The sequence below is a fragment of the Ixodes scapularis genome, unplaced genomic scaffold, assembly GCF_016920785.2.
Source record: "Ixodes scapularis isolate PalLabHiFi unplaced genomic scaffold, ASM1692078v2 PGA_scaffold15__6_contigs__length_5221840, whole genome shotgun sequence".
Classification (NCBI taxonomy): domain Eukaryota; kingdom Metazoa; phylum Arthropoda; class Arachnida; order Ixodida; family Ixodidae; genus Ixodes; species Ixodes scapularis.
In genome coordinates this window covers 2165279-2185815 of record NW_024609841.1, presented here as the reverse complement: position 1 = coordinate 2185815, position 20537 = coordinate 2165279, and the positions used below count along the sequence as shown (strand labels likewise).

At 43.9% G+C, this 20537-nt stretch overlaps 1 protein-coding gene across 1 annotated transcript in view; it reads left to right on the top strand.

Moving 5' to 3' along the window:
• The window catches only part of LOC121835633 (connectin-like), a 105854-nt gene extending 100260 nt beyond the window's left edge, over positions 1 to 5594 (top strand). The window contains exon 3 of the mRNA XM_042290063.1: positions 3522 to 5594. Coding sequence (XP_042145997.1) covers positions 3522 to 4099 — 578 coding nt within the window. The 3' untranslated portion in view covers positions 4100 to 5594. The remainder of the gene's footprint in view (positions 1 to 3521) is intronic.
• The last annotated feature ends 14943 nt before the right edge of the window (positions 5595 to 20537 follow it).

Below are 20537 nucleotides of genomic sequence, written 5' to 3'. Positions count from 1 at the left end.
ATTCGGTGATTCTTTATTTGTCTAGACCCTCAGAAATCTTCGTCTGTATACTCCACCGAAATGAACACGGAACACTTTTCGTGGCTTTTTGATTAATCGGATCAGCTAATGAGAAAGGTGATTGGTATCTTGCTATGAAATCAGTGTTGTCTCGGGGGGCAGAAAGAGGCGCATGCTTTTTTCGCTTCTGTATCTTGGAGACTTTTTCTTATCCCTGCTACAATGACAACCAACAAATCTGCGATGTCTTTCAGTCGCGTATAACCACCACCGCCTGCTCCTCGACAAATTTTTTGAAGCTAGAATTGGAAATCCTGCTGCAGAGGTGATTATCTTATTTACCGGATGGACTCGTTAACTTACGCATGGTGCGAGACCCGTTGCAGGACGTGTTGAAGTTTGCCGGGGTAGCAGAACCGCTTTTGTGTAGAGACAATTTCGCGCTAATTAATAATTCCCGTGCACTAATTTAGGCTTCCCTCTCGTTTTACTCATCCCCAATTTGCTCGTCTAGCTCTCTTATTTATGTATATTTTGCCCTGGTGTTGCACTTCCGGATTTCTTCTTTCTAACATAATACCTCCATTTTCTTTTTGGAAAGCACCCGCTACCGAGACTGCATGCTGCTGGGAGTGGCGCAGTACGGTCCGCTATTCGCATTGGCGAAACCGCTCGCCCTTTTCATTAGCAGAGCTGATTAAAGAAAAATCGATGGCTGACGTTAGGCGTGCATCTTGAGGCAATACACATACAGGAGCTTCTGCGAGCAGGGAATCCATGTACGCTGTACTTCTTCCGAATCAACGTAGAAAGAGTAATGACGCCAGTTTCTTTTTTTGTTGATTCATTAAGCTTTTAGGATAGCTTACTTTATTCCTAGGCATCGCCTAGGCACGCCGCGCAGTGAGAAAACTAGTCGGCTTTTCTCTAAAGCCATGAGCACACTGCTTATACTTCATACAAAAGACGTTGTGCAGACAGTGTCTGAGGGGTACCTTAGTTGCGACTCTGCTGTCACATTGTACGTACGAAGCCTGCATGTTCGAAGTATGCATGAAGCAACATGCTTGGAACCTGCGTGAGACCTGCCCGCAGATAATTTTCTCATCACATGTCTGCAGGAAACAACGTGTGACCGCGGCTTAAGAGGCGTAGAACTAAGACTCTTGGCGAAACAGATCGTCCATTTGGATGATGCCTCCTATAAGAGGTTTATTTTTAAAATTTTACCAATGACTGCTTTCATTGTAGGTTTGTTTGCACTTCCCAGAGAATTTATTGCGTGGAAGAAGCTGATGTATCTCGCGATAGGTTTGAAGGACATTTGGGCTTCCGGACATCTTGATTGAATGTTCCGCGTGTGACCGAGAAGAATGTCACGAACTTCACGAATCGGCTTGCACTTAGCAACTGTATTTTTGGTGACCTGAAATGTGCGAAATTTTTGATGTATTCGTGTTTTCAATTTTTTGGGGCGAAGCTCCTTAGGGGCTAGCCATGTCCGTATGTCCGTCCGCCGTCGGGTCACGAGCACGTGAGCACGTGCTCCCGTGCTCGTGTAGGGCAAAAAAAACAAAAAAAAAACAACCGCATCTCTACGTGGTGAATGATGTTGAGTGGGGCGAAGCTCTGGTGGCGCTTGTCTGCGTAGACGGTGAGCCGCAGCATGCCGAGCCTTTCGTTCGTTTTCATCCATGTCAGAAAGAGAACGTACGGTATGGAACATGGTTATATACCCATTTGATTATTTGACCGCAGCGTGACATGGATGAAAACGAACGAAAGGCTCGGCATGCTGCGGCTCAGCGTCTGTGCAGACAAGCACCACCAGAGCTTCGCACCAATCAATATCATTCACCACGTGGAGATGCGGTTGTTGCATTTTTGTTTTGTTGTCAACTATGGACCTTTTACACCGAGTGTAGCTGTTTTCAAGCACCTGCCCCCCCGCCCCCCCCCCCCCCCCCCCCCAACATTTTATTTTTTCGGAGACGATCAACACTAGGTGACTTATTCTATTTCAGTCAATATCATTTCCTCAGATGTCGGAACAATACATAGTTACTTGACGCTCTACGACCACACGCGTCAGTGATACAAAACTTAATTACACTAAGTATTATTTGTTTGCAACGGTAATTCGCCAATGGATCCTTTTCGAACCATGGTTAAAAGTGCTAAGAAGACGAACACAAGAGAAGACAAACACGGGCGTTACTAACAAATGTATTCAAAAAAAGAAGATAGACGCACACATATACGTATATGTTGCTACACTTATCGTCACTCAGGCTACGCATGCGCAGGGATAAAGTACGCCTGTTGCAGTTCGCGTGCTCTTTGATTGTTGCTTCTACCTAGAATCTGGGTGTCACCGAAGCGTGGCTCACATTTGCAGGCCGTACGGTGCGTGGGCGAATGTGCCCCATCACTTGTCTTCAAATGTTATGCACGCACCCTCAAACGGTCATTGGTGCACCTTGCCGCTTACCCAACGTAAAAGTTTCCACACGTTAGCGGTATTTCATACACGACCCCCATGACGCATTCGATATACGGTTTGACGTGCTTCGTACCACATGCTCGCTCGTTTTTGCTTTCACTAGCCATTCGAGGACACATTTGACCGAGTTTCTTGAGATCTCAAAACACAAGAGACACTCCATAGCTGTTCGCAACCTTTATGAGGTTATGCGTCATTTTGTGTACGTATGGTACGACCTCAAGACTCATGTTGCTTTGTGCCAACTGCGTCACTTTTCTGATTGTGTGGTTTTCACTTTATGTAGGATGGCCTCTGCCAATTTTTTCAAGACCGTATTTGAGGGAAGGCCTTTCATTCACGCCCTGTAGGGCGTGGATGAGCTAATCTGAGCCACGCTTTGGTGACAACAAGATTCTAGGTAGAAGCAAGAATCAATTAGCACGCGAACTGCAAAGAGACATACTTTATCAGGATGAGGGGGCCCCAATGCGTGAGAGACACGTCGATTACATTGTATAATGCCGAGATACGTTTGTTTGATAAATTTATGTAAGTGGTTGAAGGGTGGGTGTCCCTGCACATGCGTAGCCTAGGTGTCGATAAATGCATCTACATATTTCGATAGAAGTGTCGATAGAAGTGCATATATATATATATATATATATATATATATATATATATATATATATATATATATATATATATATATATATATATATATTTCTATCTCCTTTTTTCAAAAAAAGTTGTGCGTAGCGCCCGTGTTTGTCTTTTCTCTTGTGTTTGTACTTTTAGGGCTTTCAACCATGGTTAAAACATTCATCCGCGACTAGCCCAACAAGTACTTTTACAATAAATCCTTTGTTTTTATTCACCCTAAATGTGCATGCAACGCATGATCCTGGCGGGACATAATAATTGGGACGTCATAAAAAGCATAAGCACAGTCAGGCAGTTTGTCACTTACACAGTTAATCTGCCGATTAGTTAATCTAGTCAATGAATCGATCGATAAACGGTTCTCGTTTTCCTCCAGGCAACAAGTTCAGCTGCGACTGCCGCCTCGTGTGGATGCTGCACCTGGAGAATGCGACCAGGAACGACAAGCTTCGGCGCGAGCTGAGGCACGTCAAGTGCGACTTCCAAGCCAGCGGCAACCTGAGCAGCAGCAAGGTGTCCCGACTCAGCGCCAGCCAGCTGGGCTGCCCCGCCGACTACGCCAGGCCAGAGTTCCGCAGCGCCGCCGCCATCACCCACTCCACCACCCGAAAGGCTTCGGCCCGGCCGCCTCCGACAGCCGCCGGGAAAGGAAACAAGAAAGCCGCAGGCGAGTCCGGTAACAGGATTAACGACGGGGCCTCTCCAGATCCCGACATCGATCCCGACGAGAAGAACAAAGCCGGCAACGACGATGACGTGCAGCTGACGAAGAACGACATTGAGGTCGTCTTGAATCAGCGAAAGGGCGCGGATGTGCTGGCGTCATCGTCCAGGGGACAGCAGCAGCACAGGGGCAACGGGGCTGCTTCCGGACGACCGACGGACGCCGGATGGTGCCTGGTCGGCCTCCTCTGGTCCTGTATGGCGGCGGCCGCCATGTCGACGTGTAGCTGATCGCGCAGTGCGACGACTGCGAACGGGGACAGGGTGGTACTGGTCGGTTCTTGTGGTCGGTCCTGGTGCGAGGGACAATGCCGTGAGGACTGGCCGCCGGTCTGTGATCATGAACCGCTGTGGCGTGTCGTTCGGTTGTGTACTTTATTGTTTTTCTTTTGCTGAGAAATTAAGTGTGCGTCGTGCTTTTAATGTGGAGTGTCGGAAACCCCGATAAATTACGGGGTTGAGGTGACCTTGTTTTGTTATTGTCTGTTAACGTAGTTCATGTCACGTGGTGTGGACAAAGCAAAAGCCTCGTCTGCTTATGTAGCGCCGAGTGAAGTTGAGGCGTACGCCCTTTTCACTGTTCGTTCGTTCTTGTTTTATATGATTGTGTCAGTCTTATCTCTACGACTTGAACTTACTACGCTCTCAAAAGCATGGGCATGTATACTGCCTTCCAAGACGCACGGCAGGAACACCAATAGAATAAAAGGTTAAAAAATCGCGATCAAACGGGGACAACGAAGAAACACGGATGACAGGACAGGCGCAGGAGAAGCGCCTGTCCGGTCGTCTATTTGTCTTCATTGACGCCGTTCGTTCGCGCTTTTTTAACCTTTTATTCAGTAATGGACCAACTAGCTCGAACCCAAGTATTAAAGCAACACCAATCATTGGCCTTTTTTTTTCAAAGTATAGCAAACGAGAAGGGCTAATCGGATAGCACCCAATGGCTGTGCAGTGTCACTGGTAAAAATAGGCGTCAGGCCCTTTCGCCATTGAGACTGAAGGTGAATCGCCAGCATGATACCGATATCCTTCTAATTAGCTATACGAAATAAAGAAATAATATTGATCGATTTTGGGAGTGCAAAGTAGGCCAGTACAGATGCAGGGACGGCTGAGAGTATGATTTTAATGACTGCCAAAACTCGTGTTTGTCTTTTTTATGAAGTGTACGAGCAAAGGTACTCTTGAGTGGGTGAGTTTCTTTTGGTTCTAATGAAACCAAGTTCTCCGAGTGATCGTTATTTGTTTTCTGTTTCAATGCCCAGGAGCTAAGGATGCCTCATTTTAGGTTCATTTAAAGAATTACATATTTCAGTTGGGCAATCATGTTTGCAGAATAAAGTGTGTTTATTTATATAGAAAAACCCGGAAATGGGTTAAGATATGAAGACTATTTTAAGCGCATGATTCACCTAGGTTCGGTTTGCTATGTACATGTCGCAGTCATCAATGATAGCTGATTTTTGGGAAGCTCCCGTGGAATTTAAAACAAAATAAAGTTAAACAGCGTACAATTTTTCGTTCGTCGCATCTTACCTGGGTTTCTCAACTGAAACACTGCGACTCTGGGAGTTGGCGATGTTTCAACATGAGCTCTATCTCTCTTTGACAAGATATTGTAACTGAAGTGGGGAGGGGGGTACAAAACCCAACAAAATTGAAGTGGGCTTGTTTATCATTGTGTACGTAATCAACCTAACTAAAAAACACATGCAAAGGCCAAAAAATATTTGAAATGATGGAAAAAGATGGAAAAAGAATGTCTTAAAACAAAATTTACAACGAAAAACAAAAACTTTTAGACCTATATTTATGGCGCGAAATTAATTTATAGTTAGCGCCCACGGGGGTGCCCGCGGAAAAGAGGCCGCTGTTGTCACGTGACTGGCCACTATGGTCACGTGGTGCTTGCGCTTTTCGGGAACTTCATGTTGGCTCTAAAAGTTACTTATAAATCTTCGTCTGAAGTGCAAAAAAGGAATAATAAGTAACTTCTAGATCCCAAAAGAAGCTTCCGAAAGAGCGCAGACACCACGTGATAGACCTCCGCGCCGGTCAGAAATTGACGGCGGTGGCACGCAGTGGTGTACCCTTGCAGCAGCGGCGGTGTGGAGAAACGCGTTAAACCGGCGGCGCGCCACGCTCTGCGTGCAGTGGCTGGGCTGCAGCGAGGCGGCGCACTGATCTACCACGTGACCAGCGGCGGCATACGCGGGTGCCAACTACAAATGCGCTTCGCGCCGTAAATATAGCTCTTAAAATATTTTTTGTTCGTTGTAAATTCATTTTATGGCATCCTGTTCCCGTCCAAGCTGTAATAAAAAGAAATGTTTTTTCTCTTTGCATGTTATCTTTAAACAACCTATAGCATTTTAACGTCTCAAACCCGGCAGAAAAAAAGAAAAAAAAAGCTTTGAGGGACGTTTAAGCGTTGCCTTTAAAGGGACTGTGGAGAGCTATTGTGTGGCAAAGTTTCTCACTTTACACCAGCTTTAAAATAATGGTACCCAAAACTACTTGAACGTAACGCCACTGACCAAGAAACTTAGTCACGCTGGAATTCACCGGATAAAAGTGAACCCTCTCTTTCAGGCTCTCCTTCGCAAAACTTTATGACGGTGTTGTGGGGATAATGCAACAACGCGATCCCTAGGAGTGCGTCATCAAGCTTTGCGATCCCCGTTGCGAAGATGTTTAACTGCTGCCCACACAGTGGACACGAAGACTGCATACGCATTCGATTTTGGCACGTGACAATCAATGCCTCGACACGCATTCGTGTAGCTGCTCGTGCAGAATCACTGAAATGACAGGGGTAGCCGAACTACAGTGTTCTGCCGAACCTTAACAATGCGTGGAACTCAGCGCTCACTGTTGTCTGCCAACCCCGACGCGTGGCTATGTTAAAAACATTGGCGGCATATACATCTTTCCATAAAAGCGTTTTAGGGTGCGGTCATTGCTGTGTTTGTGCTTTATGCACGCACACTTTCTGGCTGGCCGGAACTGTGCGCGAGCGCTGGCTGGGCTGGCTTACATTTCGTTTCAGCTGAAGTTCAGACGCAGCCGATGCTACAAGCGCGAGCTCCGGGCTTTCAGCATCCCTGCGAAGGACGCGCGCTTGTGCAGTGCAAGCACTGTAGTGCAAGCATTGTTCAGGGCCACATGCTCGTGCTTGTAGCTTCGGCCTCGCTCCCACTTAAAGTGAAAACGAGTATTAGCGGCGAGTTGTTTCGGTGGTGCCCTCGTTCGTTACCTTTCCTGAGATCACTACCTTGTGAACAGCAAGCTCGATGGTTTTTGAAATGAGCATTCTGGAAGCCTGAAATCATAGCGGTCTTAAACCAACACTGCCGACACCGTCAAAACTGAAGCTCTTACATTCCTCTTATTTCCGTCGTTGAGACATCTTGTGCTTACGTCATAGTCAGTATTCGGCTACTTAAAGGTGGGCCAACCACAGCGACACTTTCGATCGCTCAAGTCGCCAATAGCACGTGTGGACTGTGATTTTTGTAAGCAGTGGAAACGTCGTTAATCGGATCCAGATCTCGTGGGCGCTTTTTCTGGCGGCGAATTGAGAAGGTAAACGGTGTTCGCGTTTCTCGGATTTTATATCTGCGACTTCAATTGCGTAGAGTAAAAAAGCAGCGTGTGTTTCATAGGTCATAGATGCTAAGGAATAATTAATTCTAAGCTCTATTTATTGAAAGTAGGAAAACTGCTGCATCGCCCCTTTAAGAGTGGAAGGCAATAGAGTTATGGGGCCCTGTTCGCCAAGCCTTTTCATATAAACCCGCGCTCGTTCCCGAGACGTACAGGCGTGCTGGCGTGGTCTAGTCGGTAGCGTCACGTGTCACGTGATGTCACACGTGAGCGTTGCGGGTTGTTTGAAATTCCCGCGCGAAATCATGTGGCGTGACGTCACACGTAGCTGTGACGTTATGACCCAATCGACCCGCTAAATATAACGAAAAACATTTCCGCCAAATTTAAAGAGAAAATTTCCCGCCAAACTTAGTGGGGAATATAACCCTCGTAATGTCGCACGTGACGTCGCGTGTGACGTCACCAGGTGCATGCCGGGATTTTTCGGTCCCACCGACGCTGGCGCCGACGCCTGATTTTCTGCGACACGACCTCCTGAGCGCTATCGCGGTAAATTGGAAAAAAAAAAAATATTGGTACAGCCAGGATAGGCCCACAAAATTGTTGGAGAGAATTAGTTTTTACAATTTAGAAGGGCTACCTCCCGATCTTGTACTAAGGAATAGACATTTTCCGCATGTATTATGATGTTTTGTTTATAACTAATTACTGGAGATTAAATATGAGCCATACAACACATAGAACAACAACAAAAAAAAAACTTCGTCTGCGCGCTTTGACAACTCTAGTGTCATTGAAATAAATGCCCGAGTGTGCTAAATATGTGAATCAATTTAAGCATTAACATCTTGGCCAGTGCGTGAAACTACCAGCTGTTTTATAGTTACACTTTAAACACTGACGAAAATGCTCTTTTTAAATGCTGCATCGCTTTTATATCGTGTACATAAGAAAACAGAGACGCCACTAGCATATAAGGATCTTAAAAAATTACCAACCAAAGGTGAAATGGAGGTCTGACTTGTAGCCATTAAAAAAAAAACAAAAAAAAAACGAACAAACGCGGTTGTCCTTAAAACTAATAAGAACTTAAAGGAGCAGTGCAACAATTTTTGTACTGTGCACAAATACCGCTTAAAACGGATCCCTAACGTTAATGACCTATGAAACACGCGTTCGTTTTTCACCCCACGCAATAGAAGTCCCAGAAAAAAATTTAAGAAAAACGAGCAGCGTTCACCCCCTCAACTCGCAGCCAGAACAAGCGGCCACGTGATCTGGAGCCGATTATATGCCGCCAGTGTTGATCATAGCCACGCGCTGGGGTTGGCAAAGCACAGGACACGCGCTGAGTTCCAGACATTGTTATGACTCGGCTGTTGTCGTCGTTGCAGCGATTGGACACGGGTCACAACCCGAATGCTTCTCGAGCTAGCAATTGTCACGAGCCGAAGTCGAGTGCCCACGCAATGCTCGGGTCCAATCTATGAACCGCATTCAAATATCGTCACTTGGGTGTACTGCGATCCCCGAGTTACGTCATCAAATTTTGCAAAGGAGAGATTGAATGAAAATGACCTCTTTTGTCCTTGAAATTACACCGCAACAAAGGAGTTTCTTGGCCAATGGCGTTGCGCGTGAGTATCCTTGAGTCCCAGCTGTGCCAGTAAGCTCGTGTAGAGAGAAAAACATTCCAATTGAATATCGTTGCACAGCTCCTTTAAAAATAGTAACCAGAGTGCCGCCGACGTTGCCCAAAGGTATACATTGCGAGCAAAGTACGGCTCTCCTTACCACACGAAAGCGTTGCTTTAATGCAGGAGGTAAATACTACCACCTATCGAAAACTTCACTTGGAACTTAAAAGAAGGAATACGTCGAGAAAGTGAGGGACAGGAGCAGACGAGAGCGCGCAGTGACGTCAGAACGCCGAACTCTGATTGGACCGATTAGGGGGTAGACCTGAAGCTAGATTACTTTGGCTATACTGCACTCTCGTCGAACGTGTTAGAACGCGGGCGTCAGGTGTTTGGCTTCATCCTTCGAGAGCGTTCGACGAGTGCAGTGGAGAGAAAAGCAGCTTAGCTTTAGGTCTACCCTATAATCAGACTAATCAGAACTCGGCGTTCTGATGCCAGCTCGCGCTCTCGAACCCTTCTCACTCCGTTTCTCGGCGCATTGGCTCCCCGTCTTTGAGGAAATAATGTAAACATTTTAGGATGTTTGCAAACAATCGCTCCTTGCTTCTCTTTTTGAACAAAAGGAAAAATATAAAAAGGACAGTTTTTCTTAAATTTTTACACTCAGCATACAAAAGATGCCTGGTTGACGTCCATATTTAAAAATCTAGACGTGAGATCGAGCCCACAAATCCGGTAGGTAAGCATCGGAACAATGCACGTGGGACAAGTGGTAGGCAGAAACTCACTGAACAAAACTTTCAGCCTTTCCACTCTGGTGAGGAAGGAAGACCAGCGAAGCTGTACAATGGTGGGAATGAGGTATTTATAGATGTAAGCATTAAAGTATGAATGGGTAATTGGCCATTTGAGCGATTGAAGAATTGGAGATATATATAACGATCTGGGGTTGTTTTTTATGCGCTCGTCCCGTGTGTTTCTTCTTCGTCGTCGTCTGTTTTTCGCACTGTTTCCTACGATGGATTCCCATCAACCAGTGTTGTACACGTTCCTCAAAAAAAGGAACAAAAGGTCGTTCCTCGTTCCTTCTGATTTTTGGAACGCGTTCCCGTTACAAGTTCCATCTGTAAAAAAGGAACTCGTTCCCGTTACTGTTAAAAAAATGGAACGTATCGTTACATATACGTTACATGTGTATATTGCAGACTACCATATTTTGCTAAATCGAGGAAAAAAAATTTTTTTTTATCGATCTTATTTTATGTAAACATACGACTTTGAATGCCATGATGGTAGGGCACCAGGAGAAGAAAACAAGAGTAAGCAGGGTTGATTTGTTGATATATTAAACTTTAAAATCTCAGCTTTGAAGCTTATTCATGTTTGTTGTGGGCGACTCAGACGAGCTAAATGTACTGTTACCCCAGATTGCACGAGGGTTTTACAACAGCCTCACACGTTTCAGTCTAACAAAGTTCCTTGTTCAAACCTAACAGAAGTTGCTTCTCGATATTGCTGTCCTCAAGACGAGCAAGTGAAGAAGAGGGTAGGGCTTTTGGAAGGTCAGTCTTGAAAACTGCAAGTCCTTCTTGGTGAAGGCCGGATTCGTTGTTCAGATCAAAAGTGGGGGACAAGGGGTGAAGGAATAAAGGTTATTTTTCGTGTATCTTCAAGTGACCATCGTTCGTGATACAAGGGTGTGTTCCATGTCTGGAAACCTGTTCGTTTGTTGTAACTGTAGGTTTCTTTGTGGAGGTTCAGTGATGGCTTTAGTCGGCCTTAGATTTCTAGGCGTACTAGGATTCGTGGAAAAAAAGAAACTAGAGTTTGAAACGACCCTCGTTCCGTGTCTTTTCCTTCGACTAAAAGTTTCGCTTTTTGTATCGCAGTCTCGGGTAACGAAAAAAGAATCGATGTCCACTAGCTCTCCTGCACCCGACTGTTACCAAGCGAGGACCACACAAAATAAACCTTAATACAAGTAACCAGAAAGTTAACAAGATCCCGCTCTTCTTAAAGATATGGTTTTTATACTTTTAGAATTTCCCTCTTAGAAATAAAACAAAAATTATTCCACTGGACGAAAAAAAGGAACGCCGTTCCTTTTTTCGTTCCACTAAAAATGTAACGAGTTCCCGTTCCAGTTCCACTGATTCAAGATGGAACGGAGGCGTTCCTTCGTTCCTCCTAAAAGGAACGCGTTCCAAGAACGCCGTTCCGTACAACACTGCCATCAACTCACCCAACTATCCATTATTCTACGATAGCTAGAAAGGTTACCGCCATCTATGAGCGACGGCGGAAACCAGACTGGTTGTCTGGTTGCCACCGTCGCTCATAAACGGCGGTAGCTGTCTAGAGATTTTCCTAGTTTTGTGTCGACATTCGTTTGGTGCCGGACACGAAACTAGAGAAACTAGCCCTTGACAGCTCCGCTGTAAAAGTCGGGTAAGTTGGTTAATAATCTTATAAGATAAAACAGCGCAAAAACGAGACAGAAAATCAAGGAACGCAGGGCTGTGTCTGTGCGTTATAAAAACAAACATACACAGCGCTGTTTGGCTTAAAAACAACAAACAAAAGCGGTAGCTTGCCGGTTCTTCATTGAAAGGGTGCACGCTATATACCCAAGAAAGAGGAAGTTGTGCACTGGGATGCCTAACGCGCTAAAAGAGGATTATTACTGTGGAGCTCTAAAATTCATATTAGGAGACTTGCGCCCGTTCGGACAGGTTTGAAAACCGGAGCCCGAATCAACCGAGTTTAGTCAATATTACTTAGAAGACCAGGCTTGCGCATGACGTCATCGTTAGTGGATCCCGCCGCTAGCGGCAAACACGCCAAAGCTCGGCGAGAGACGCCACAAAGTGGCAGACGCGTCCCTTTTGGCGTCACCGCCTGCTAGTGTCGCACATGTTATGAGACGCTGCACCACGCGCTTGCTGTGATGTAGACCCACTTGTGATGACGTTTGGCGAGGTTAAGGGTTACGCCTTGTCTCCTACACCCGTTTTCACCTCAAGAAAAAGACAACTTTTGCGCATTGTTCGCACGCGGCGAGAAGTAGTTCTTACGAGATTTGGTTGTCGGAGGAAAAACCGATGCTTTTGGCGTTTGGAACCTGTACATCTTAATAAGACAACATATATCTAATCTCAAATGCACCCGGATATATCTTAAATATCTACATCAAAAGGGAAATCTTTAACGCTCCGCGAGAAGCCGGGCCTTATTTTACAACGGTTCTTGAGGTGAAAGCGGGTATAGGTTATATTGGGTCAGTTCTAATCAGAATAAAGGTGAGCCCTATCCTGGTTTAGGCCAGGCCGATTTGCTCCGAGTTCCGCTAAGCTGGGGCTTCGTCTGCAATCCCGACGACCCGGTCTTGCTAAATGGAAAAATGAATGTGAGTATGACTCTGAGGCAACTATTTATAGCATCTTTAAACATAATGAAAAGTTGCAGAAAGGCATGCACTTCGACGTGCATTCCTTCCGCGACTAACGTGCCGCGGATCATTACGTTTCCTACATAGCTTGCCCTGATAACGTGCTTGCATCATACGCCCTAATAAAACACTGTTTTGTATCCAGTTCTTTAGTACACGAGGGCTGCCAGTTCTTAGCTTAGCTCAAATGATAAGGTTAGACCTGAAAATGCGATGAGTGCGCTGTACAAAGACATTGAACATTGAATTTCACTGCACGTCTTTCTTGCGCAAGTCGCAGCTCTTACGCCTAGTTCTATGTTACGCGGTGTCATTCTTTCAAGAACTCTGCCTCAATGTGTATTGCATCTTTTATAGCAAAAAGAAAACTAGAAATTAAAAGTCGGGTCAAAGTTATCGAACCAGGCAGGGTCGTGCCTCGGAATTCCGGTGCAGTTAACTTTTAGGTAAAATTCGACTACAGCCTTTCAGTGGAATTTTGGCTCGATTGTAATACTCCATCTTCCTCGCTAAGATCAGCCCAGGCAAAAGAAGGGCAATCGTAATTAGTGAATATTTAAGCCACAAGGGTATGCGCGCAATTTTTACGCCCATTATTGAAGCACATTTGCTGTCATGTATCCTGAAATAAAACTTCGTCGTAATTTATATTCGCTTAAATTACTTACGACACTTTTTCGAATCCGCGACCCCGTGGAGCATTTTTATGATTTTAATTTATGCGCTTCCATCTTCCACGAGAAGCTGTAAAAACTGCCCTTGTATAAGCAGAGCGGTGCAACCGTAACACTAATCATTGGTTTTATTTTTACTCGTTCAGTCAAGGAGGAACGAGATGTTTAATATGCTCCAACCTTAAAGCAATTGCAATAAAAAAAAATTAACTTTTTTTATGCTGAGACTGTTTGACACTTAAAACGCGAATTACGCTCGTACTTTCATTAGGTGAACTGATAAAAACATGACCAGTAATGAATGTTCCAAGTGCACTCCTGACAGTATACACTCATGGAAACGTTTGACAGTGTAGCTACTGAATGGATTTAAAAATGTTGGTGTGGTTCTTCCTGATTTTTTTCCGGAGATATTGTGACACCGAGTTGGGACTCAACGAAATTATTTCAGAAGAACATTGCGCTTCTCATTCTAATCACTCGCCGACAGAAAATGCTCCACGGCATCCTGATTTTGGATAGCGTACGCCACTCCAAGGATCCAAACATGGTTGTCGCGAAAGAGAACATTCGGAAAGAACACACTCGCGCAGCACACGACACTCTTAATCCTGTCTAAACTCTGACTACAATTCTAATTATGCTTGATAATCTGTCCCAGTTGTACGGTGGGGCTTAAAAACTTTCGAAGATGACGGCGCTTAAAGGCGGTTTATTTCTCCCAGTGGAATTTATCACCATTGCTTTAAGTGTATTCGTGTTCTGTCACCGACGGCTGGAAAAGTGCTGTCACTCAAAAAAAAAAAAAAGTTTCTTTGGACTGTCTTTAGCAGTGTTTTAATTAACATTTTGTTCATTGAGGGTCATTTCTTGAACTTTTACTAAAGACTTTTCAGAGGACTGTAATGTTTGGGCCATGCTTTATCGCTTTAATTGCATTCCTGGCTTAATTAAAGCAGAAGCACGCGCTCGCGTTGCTCTGTGTCATTTCTTGTAATTGTCACGAACGCATTTCGAACACAGTTAGGCGGCTTGCAGACATTCTTGCTCGCACTGTCGCACTACTGATTGGTACCAGTACGGCGATTGAAATAATAAACATTCACATCTGGGCCCTACTAGCTGAGTGCGTCCCCACTTCATAACTCTTTCAACCAGTGTATTGCTAAAGGACGACTTCTAAATTACGCAAACAGAAGAATACACGGCTTAGAGATGAGAGAGTATTCATTCGCAGCTACCTCTCTAGTTGCGAAGAATAGAAATATGAAATTATCAATGAGCAGACTTAGGAAGATGGAATTTTGCGGAATAAGTAATAAACAATTTAATGATGTTACAAATGAATGACCAAAACCAAATGTTTTACCCCAGTAGCAATCGCAATAAAAAAGGTTAACTTTTTTTTATACTGAGACGGTTTGGCACTTCAATTCAATTCAATTCAATGTTTATTTACCATTTTTTACAATGGCGGGGGCTGGGAAAAAAAGCTGTATGGACAGCTTGACGAGTTCCCAGCACCACAAAAGTTTCAGCAGCAGCTGCAATGCGAGTTCACACACAGGGTGTACATATTAAAAAGAGGTAAAAAAAGATAAAAAGTTATACAATATTAGCTAATGCAGAGAACAGTGGATTTAAAACCAGAAAAACAAGCAACAAAGCAAGTACAATACAAATGCAACTCAAGTGTAACCATATCACTCGCAACACAAAAAATAAGACCGCAATTCTTTGGGTGAAAGAGTAGTTATGTCTATGTGCTTTAGGGCTAGCATATTTAGCAACTTCGGGAGAGTTATTTTGATTCTCTGAAGACCATAGTTAGAGCGGGAGTTTTCAATGAACCAAGGTTCAGTACTACGAGTTGGATAATTTGAGCTTTTTTCCTTCATGGACGCTAGAGAAATGAAACAGTCTCTATTTTTACTGCATTCTATTTTATATTTCATGCATAACTTAAAGTTGTAAAGTGTGAAGATTTTCATGACATTTTGATTGCGAAAAAGGGATTCCGTGTGAAAGTCATAGCCGACATTGCAAATTATTCTTAGAGCTTTTTTTTGCAAGAGATGTATTTTTTGAAGGTTCAGTCCTGTGGTCGTCCCCCAAATCAAATGACAATAGTTTAAATGGGAACAAAATAATGACTGGTACAGAAGTAGTTTAACATTGAATGGAAGAATATAAGAATGCCGATACATTAAACCTACCACGTGACTTAGTTTTGATGTGATGTGGTCAACGTGAGCGTCCCAGGACATATTTTCGGAAAAATACACCCCTAGTGTTTTAAATGATCTAACAACCTCAATTGGTGAAGAGTACATTATGATATTGGTCGGAATTTCAACAGATTTGTTTTTAGGTTTAAAGCAAATAGCCTTTGTCTTAGCTGTGTTGATTTTTAGCAAGTTTGCGTTTGCGCATGATTCTAGCTCTGCTAGTACGTTATTCGCAATCTTAGCCATTTCATCCCCAGTCCGAGCAGATACAAAGACACTGGTGTCGTCAGTATAGATACAAAATTTTACCTATTTGTTTATATTGACTAAATCATTGATATATATATTAAACAAGAACGGTCCTAAAATGCTTCCTTGAGGCACACCTGAAGATAGATTCTTTACATCTCACGAATAACCGTAAACATGGACGTACTGCTTCCGGTGACACAAGTAGCTTTTTAGTAATGTTAAAGCCTGTCCTCTGATACCATATGTCTCGAGCTTTTGAAAGAGTAGTTTATGGTTTAGGTAATCGAATGCTTTTGTAAAATCAACATAAACACCGAGGACAATATTTTTCTTTTCAAAGTTGTCCAGTATAAATTCTTTTTGGTCGAGTAAAGCTAACTCCGTAGAACGATTTTTTCGGAACCCATATTGTGATGCTGTTAAGATGTTATATTTTTCTGAGAAGTTTACAAGACGATCGTGCAGAATGCTTTCAAGGCCCTTTGAAAACACTAAAAGTATAGAAATCGGTCTATAATTTCCGAGCTCATTTTTGTTGCCTTTTTTATATAAAACTGTCACTTAAAGCAATCTGCATTTTCGGGGGGAAAATCGCAGTTTCTAAACAAAGGTTAAAGATATGAACTAGGCAAGGGCTAATTACTTCAATAACATGCTTGACTGGCCTAATTTGAATTCCTTCATTATCACAGCTGCTGCTGTTATTTGCTTTAAAAATACGGATATTACTTCGGCCTGAGTAACCGGATTCAGGTAGACTGTTTTCATTTTTATTTGCAATGTATCTATAGATATCGGTGTCGTGGCGATTATCCACTAAGTTAACAAAAAAATTGTTGAAAGCATTTGCAAGAGTTTGACCAGATAACTCTGTCCGTTCACATACAGTTTCTCAATGGCGTTAGTGGAACGCTGTGGATTTAGTACCGAATTAAGCTTTCTCCACATTATATCTGTACGGTTAGTCCCCGTATTAAATAAATTAAAGTAATAGCTTTTTCTATTACTTTAATTTATTATTTTTCTATTACTTAAATTTATTAATTTAAAACGCGAATTACGTTTGTACTTTCATTTGGTGAACTGATTAAAACACGACCAGCGATGAATGTTTAAGTACACTATTATTAATTATTTTTGAACAGAAGCAAGAGTCCTAAACCTTTTTTTTTATCTCCAAAGAGAGCACATAAGTACTGATCTGCACTAGATAGATGTTTGCATCTGAAAATATCTTGGTCGTTTGTTCGGTTAGAGCAGTTCGAAATAAAATACTTGTTATTTTGGACGAGAAGGCTGTTATTGTATCTCTAATGCATATTTTTGCCTTTAGTATCTTTTTTTCGCTAAAGTGTTTTTGTCGATCTCTACTGTGCACTTGCATCAACGTTACTATCGATTAACTCAGTTATGGAACCCCCGCGAAGGGTGCACTACCCTCACTGCTTTCAGTTTGCCTTCCGCCGTTTAAAGCGCCATCTAGATTTTCGTTTTAAAACTATGCGTTCTATGGATGGATGGATGAATGAAGGGGGGCTGTTACTTTTGAATCCCGCGGTGACTTGCGCCACCTTGTACGGTGAAACGCCATCTTGGTGATGTGCTTTGAGACAGATGTGTTTTATAGAATACGCTGCACTTACCGCAGTGCCCGTTGTCCTAAAACGGTGGCACATCGAGCCACTGGAGGCCAGCCGTGGGGGGACAGGGGGGGGGGGGGGGGGGTAACCACTCTATGGGGGCACCACTGAGCAGCAGTATGTGAATGTCACGTGATACCTGGAATGTGACAATGCCGGATTTGTTTACATCGCGTTCCCAAAAGAGGTACGGCGTGATGGCTGACTTTCGGAGGCGGCAATTGGTGGCTCGTTACTGCTCTGTCACCGGTGGCACAACATGCGCGACCGAAAAAGGTTTAAAGTATAAACCAGATGTAAGCGATTTGGCGAGCGACGAGACAGGCGACGGCGACCCGCTTTGCTGTCACTCGGTCGGTCACGCGCCGAGGCAAGCCGCATGAAAGCGACGGGAGCAAGCGACCAAGGCGATAAGCAACGTTTTTGAAAACTCCAAAAACCGAGAGACAGGACGAGAGACAGCGAGAAATCTCCGTCGATCGTCGCTTACTCTCGCCGCTGACGCCGTCGCTCGTGTTGTCGCTCGCTAAATCGCTTGCTTGCTGCTGAGCATTAATTTTCCATCCATATCTCAGAGCAAAACAACTGGGGAAGTAGAGATGATATTAACAGGACAAAAAGGTGTAGGCGAGAGCGATGGTGTGCTCGAACCACTAATCAGATGCTTTCTCGACGAGTCGTGTTGCATTTTGTACTATGTTTTGCTTTCGGGTGTGTCTGTTTCGTCCTCCGTACGCATTCCGCTGGCGGACCTCACCGCCAACGATAGTCCGACTTTCGTTTTCTCCCGATCCTTAATTTCTTTCTTGGTGTCTTCCGTGTCACCTGTCGCGCTGCAAAGTTGAAAGAATAAGCAGCCTTCTTTATGCTGTCCCAAACGAAAGGACGCTCCTTTATCTGTTCAGCAAATCGGGTCCGGAGGATCCCACATTAGAGCAAATCTTGCCTTTTTTTTAGAATGGTGTATCTGCAATGCAACGATGTGATCGAAAAACAATATGCATGATATTTTACTCTTTAGCCTATGTAGACGCCATTGGGATTATTTGTTTTCGTATAATAAGTGGAGCGTTGCTGAATGTTTCCGCTTAGTACTACAAGTTTTAATCATTCTGAATGGCTAATGACCAGTAGGGCAAACTACCGTGTAACGTCCCATAATAGTGGCTGCGACCCTAGAGCTTGTTGTGTTTGATTGAGAGTATACATTATAACTGGACCACAAAAGTGCTTTCTTCGCACGTAGGTCAGACCTAAAAAAAATCTCGCATCTCTTCTTTTTTTGGTTATATTTTCATTGCGTTCATGACATAATAGCTACATATGTGCAATGTGTCAAATGGCTGACGTTGAAGCTTTAGATGTCGACCAAAATATTTATTTTAAATGCACGATCTTAACAATTTTCCAGTTTTCACTGAAAACTGGAAACTGGAACATAGGCAAGTTTCCAGTTTGCACTGGAAACTTGCCTATGTTTCCTTTTTACCTATATCTAAACATGTATAATGGCGTGTTTCGTTTCTTTTTTTAACTTGAAATTGGGCTTTTGATTTGCGGGCTCTTCAGAAGGGAACATTTTTTTTCCCTTAACTCTGTACATACTCATAGTGGTTCACACTTGATATAATGGGAGGATTCACTTCTCCACTGTAATTACGAAAGCAATAAACATGGTGCTGCTGCTGATTTTATTAAGCTCGGTCAAGTCCAATATGTGTATGAAAGCAAATGGCTGCAGTGCTGCGCCTGCTTTTTTTAAAGAAGCAAAATCGGTACAGACTAGAAGTAATTTTTTTCTAAAACTGTACACTAAAGCTTGAAAAAAGATGTCAGTCCGACATTAGTGAGCTAAACATGAACGACTTCATCGTGCTTCGCTAAAAAAAAAAGAGGGACTTCTTAGTTACAAGCATTGAAACCTGCCAGACGCAAAATATGCAATCGTCCGCGACGAATGTAAAAACATGTTATAGAAACAAAAAGATAGGCAGAGATCATTGTGAAAGGTGCAAGTGTATGCCGTTGTTTTCCGAGAGCAAGATTCTGGCACGGCACAAGGAAAAAACTGTGAGGGAGATAATCGAGGCAGATGAGATTAGGAAGGGTGGTGCAGCATGTGTCAGCGTGGCCTCAATTGATTTACTGGACAAGGAGCGTGCGTTCCTCAAAGACGCGGCCTGGCACCGGGTTGGCTAGTGGTGGAGCAAAATCAGAAACTCGGATGGTATAAAAGTGTCGTTTCACGTAATAAAATCAGTTGTTAGTAGCGCACTGTGCTGTCTGTTTCTCGCCTCTTTGTCCCTGTTTTTTGAGCGCTAAAATATATTCCAAAGTAACTAGCTAGACAGGCGGAAGCGGCAGCGGCGATGGGAGCGTCAAAAGAGACCTCACTTTGGATTGTGCCGAGTTTCCTCTAGATGGCGACACCAACACGTCTCGCCGCGATTGGGCTGTTTTGTAACTGCGCTAAACTAAGCTAATCTAGTAACTTTGAGTCGCAAGTGCCTCCTTCTCGCAACGCTGCACTCTGGCGGAATCGTAGGCTTCGAAGCCGGGTAACGCTGTTGTCGGCATGGCACTTGCGCATACGCTTTACGCGAAACTTGTTTATCCGCATGCGCAGTTCACACCTGGTGTGGGAAAACGCAGACTTGTTTGTTAGTAGCGTGTCTGCTTGTACTATATAATTGCAACTAAACGCTCCCGGCTCCTGCTAATAACTAGATACAGGTAATGCGTTACTTGTGATGCGTCGCGTACAAGTCTGGTCTCGTCATCCATACCCTCAGTCGTTTCTGCATGTCCATTTCCCCACGGTGCGCTCAAAACACTCATAATAGGCCATCGTTTAACCATTTCAACCAATGAGAAGGGTGACCGGTATGTTGATCGAGTGGTCATGAGGGTTCCGTCGTAAAAGGAGCGGACGCCACGTTGCCACTGCTACTTCACGACGATTAAACGCGCATACCATTCGCAGGTCTCATCGGTTTTACTGGCTAAACAAAGACCCGGGATCGATGTCTCGAGCTCACCGCGGAGAACTAAACATACAGGAATGTCTGAGACTGTACACTCTCAATATATTCTGCATGCTTATTCGCATACGATACAGGCGGGTCATCGATCAGTGGCCTTATTTTAACCAATTTAACCAGTGAAATTAATT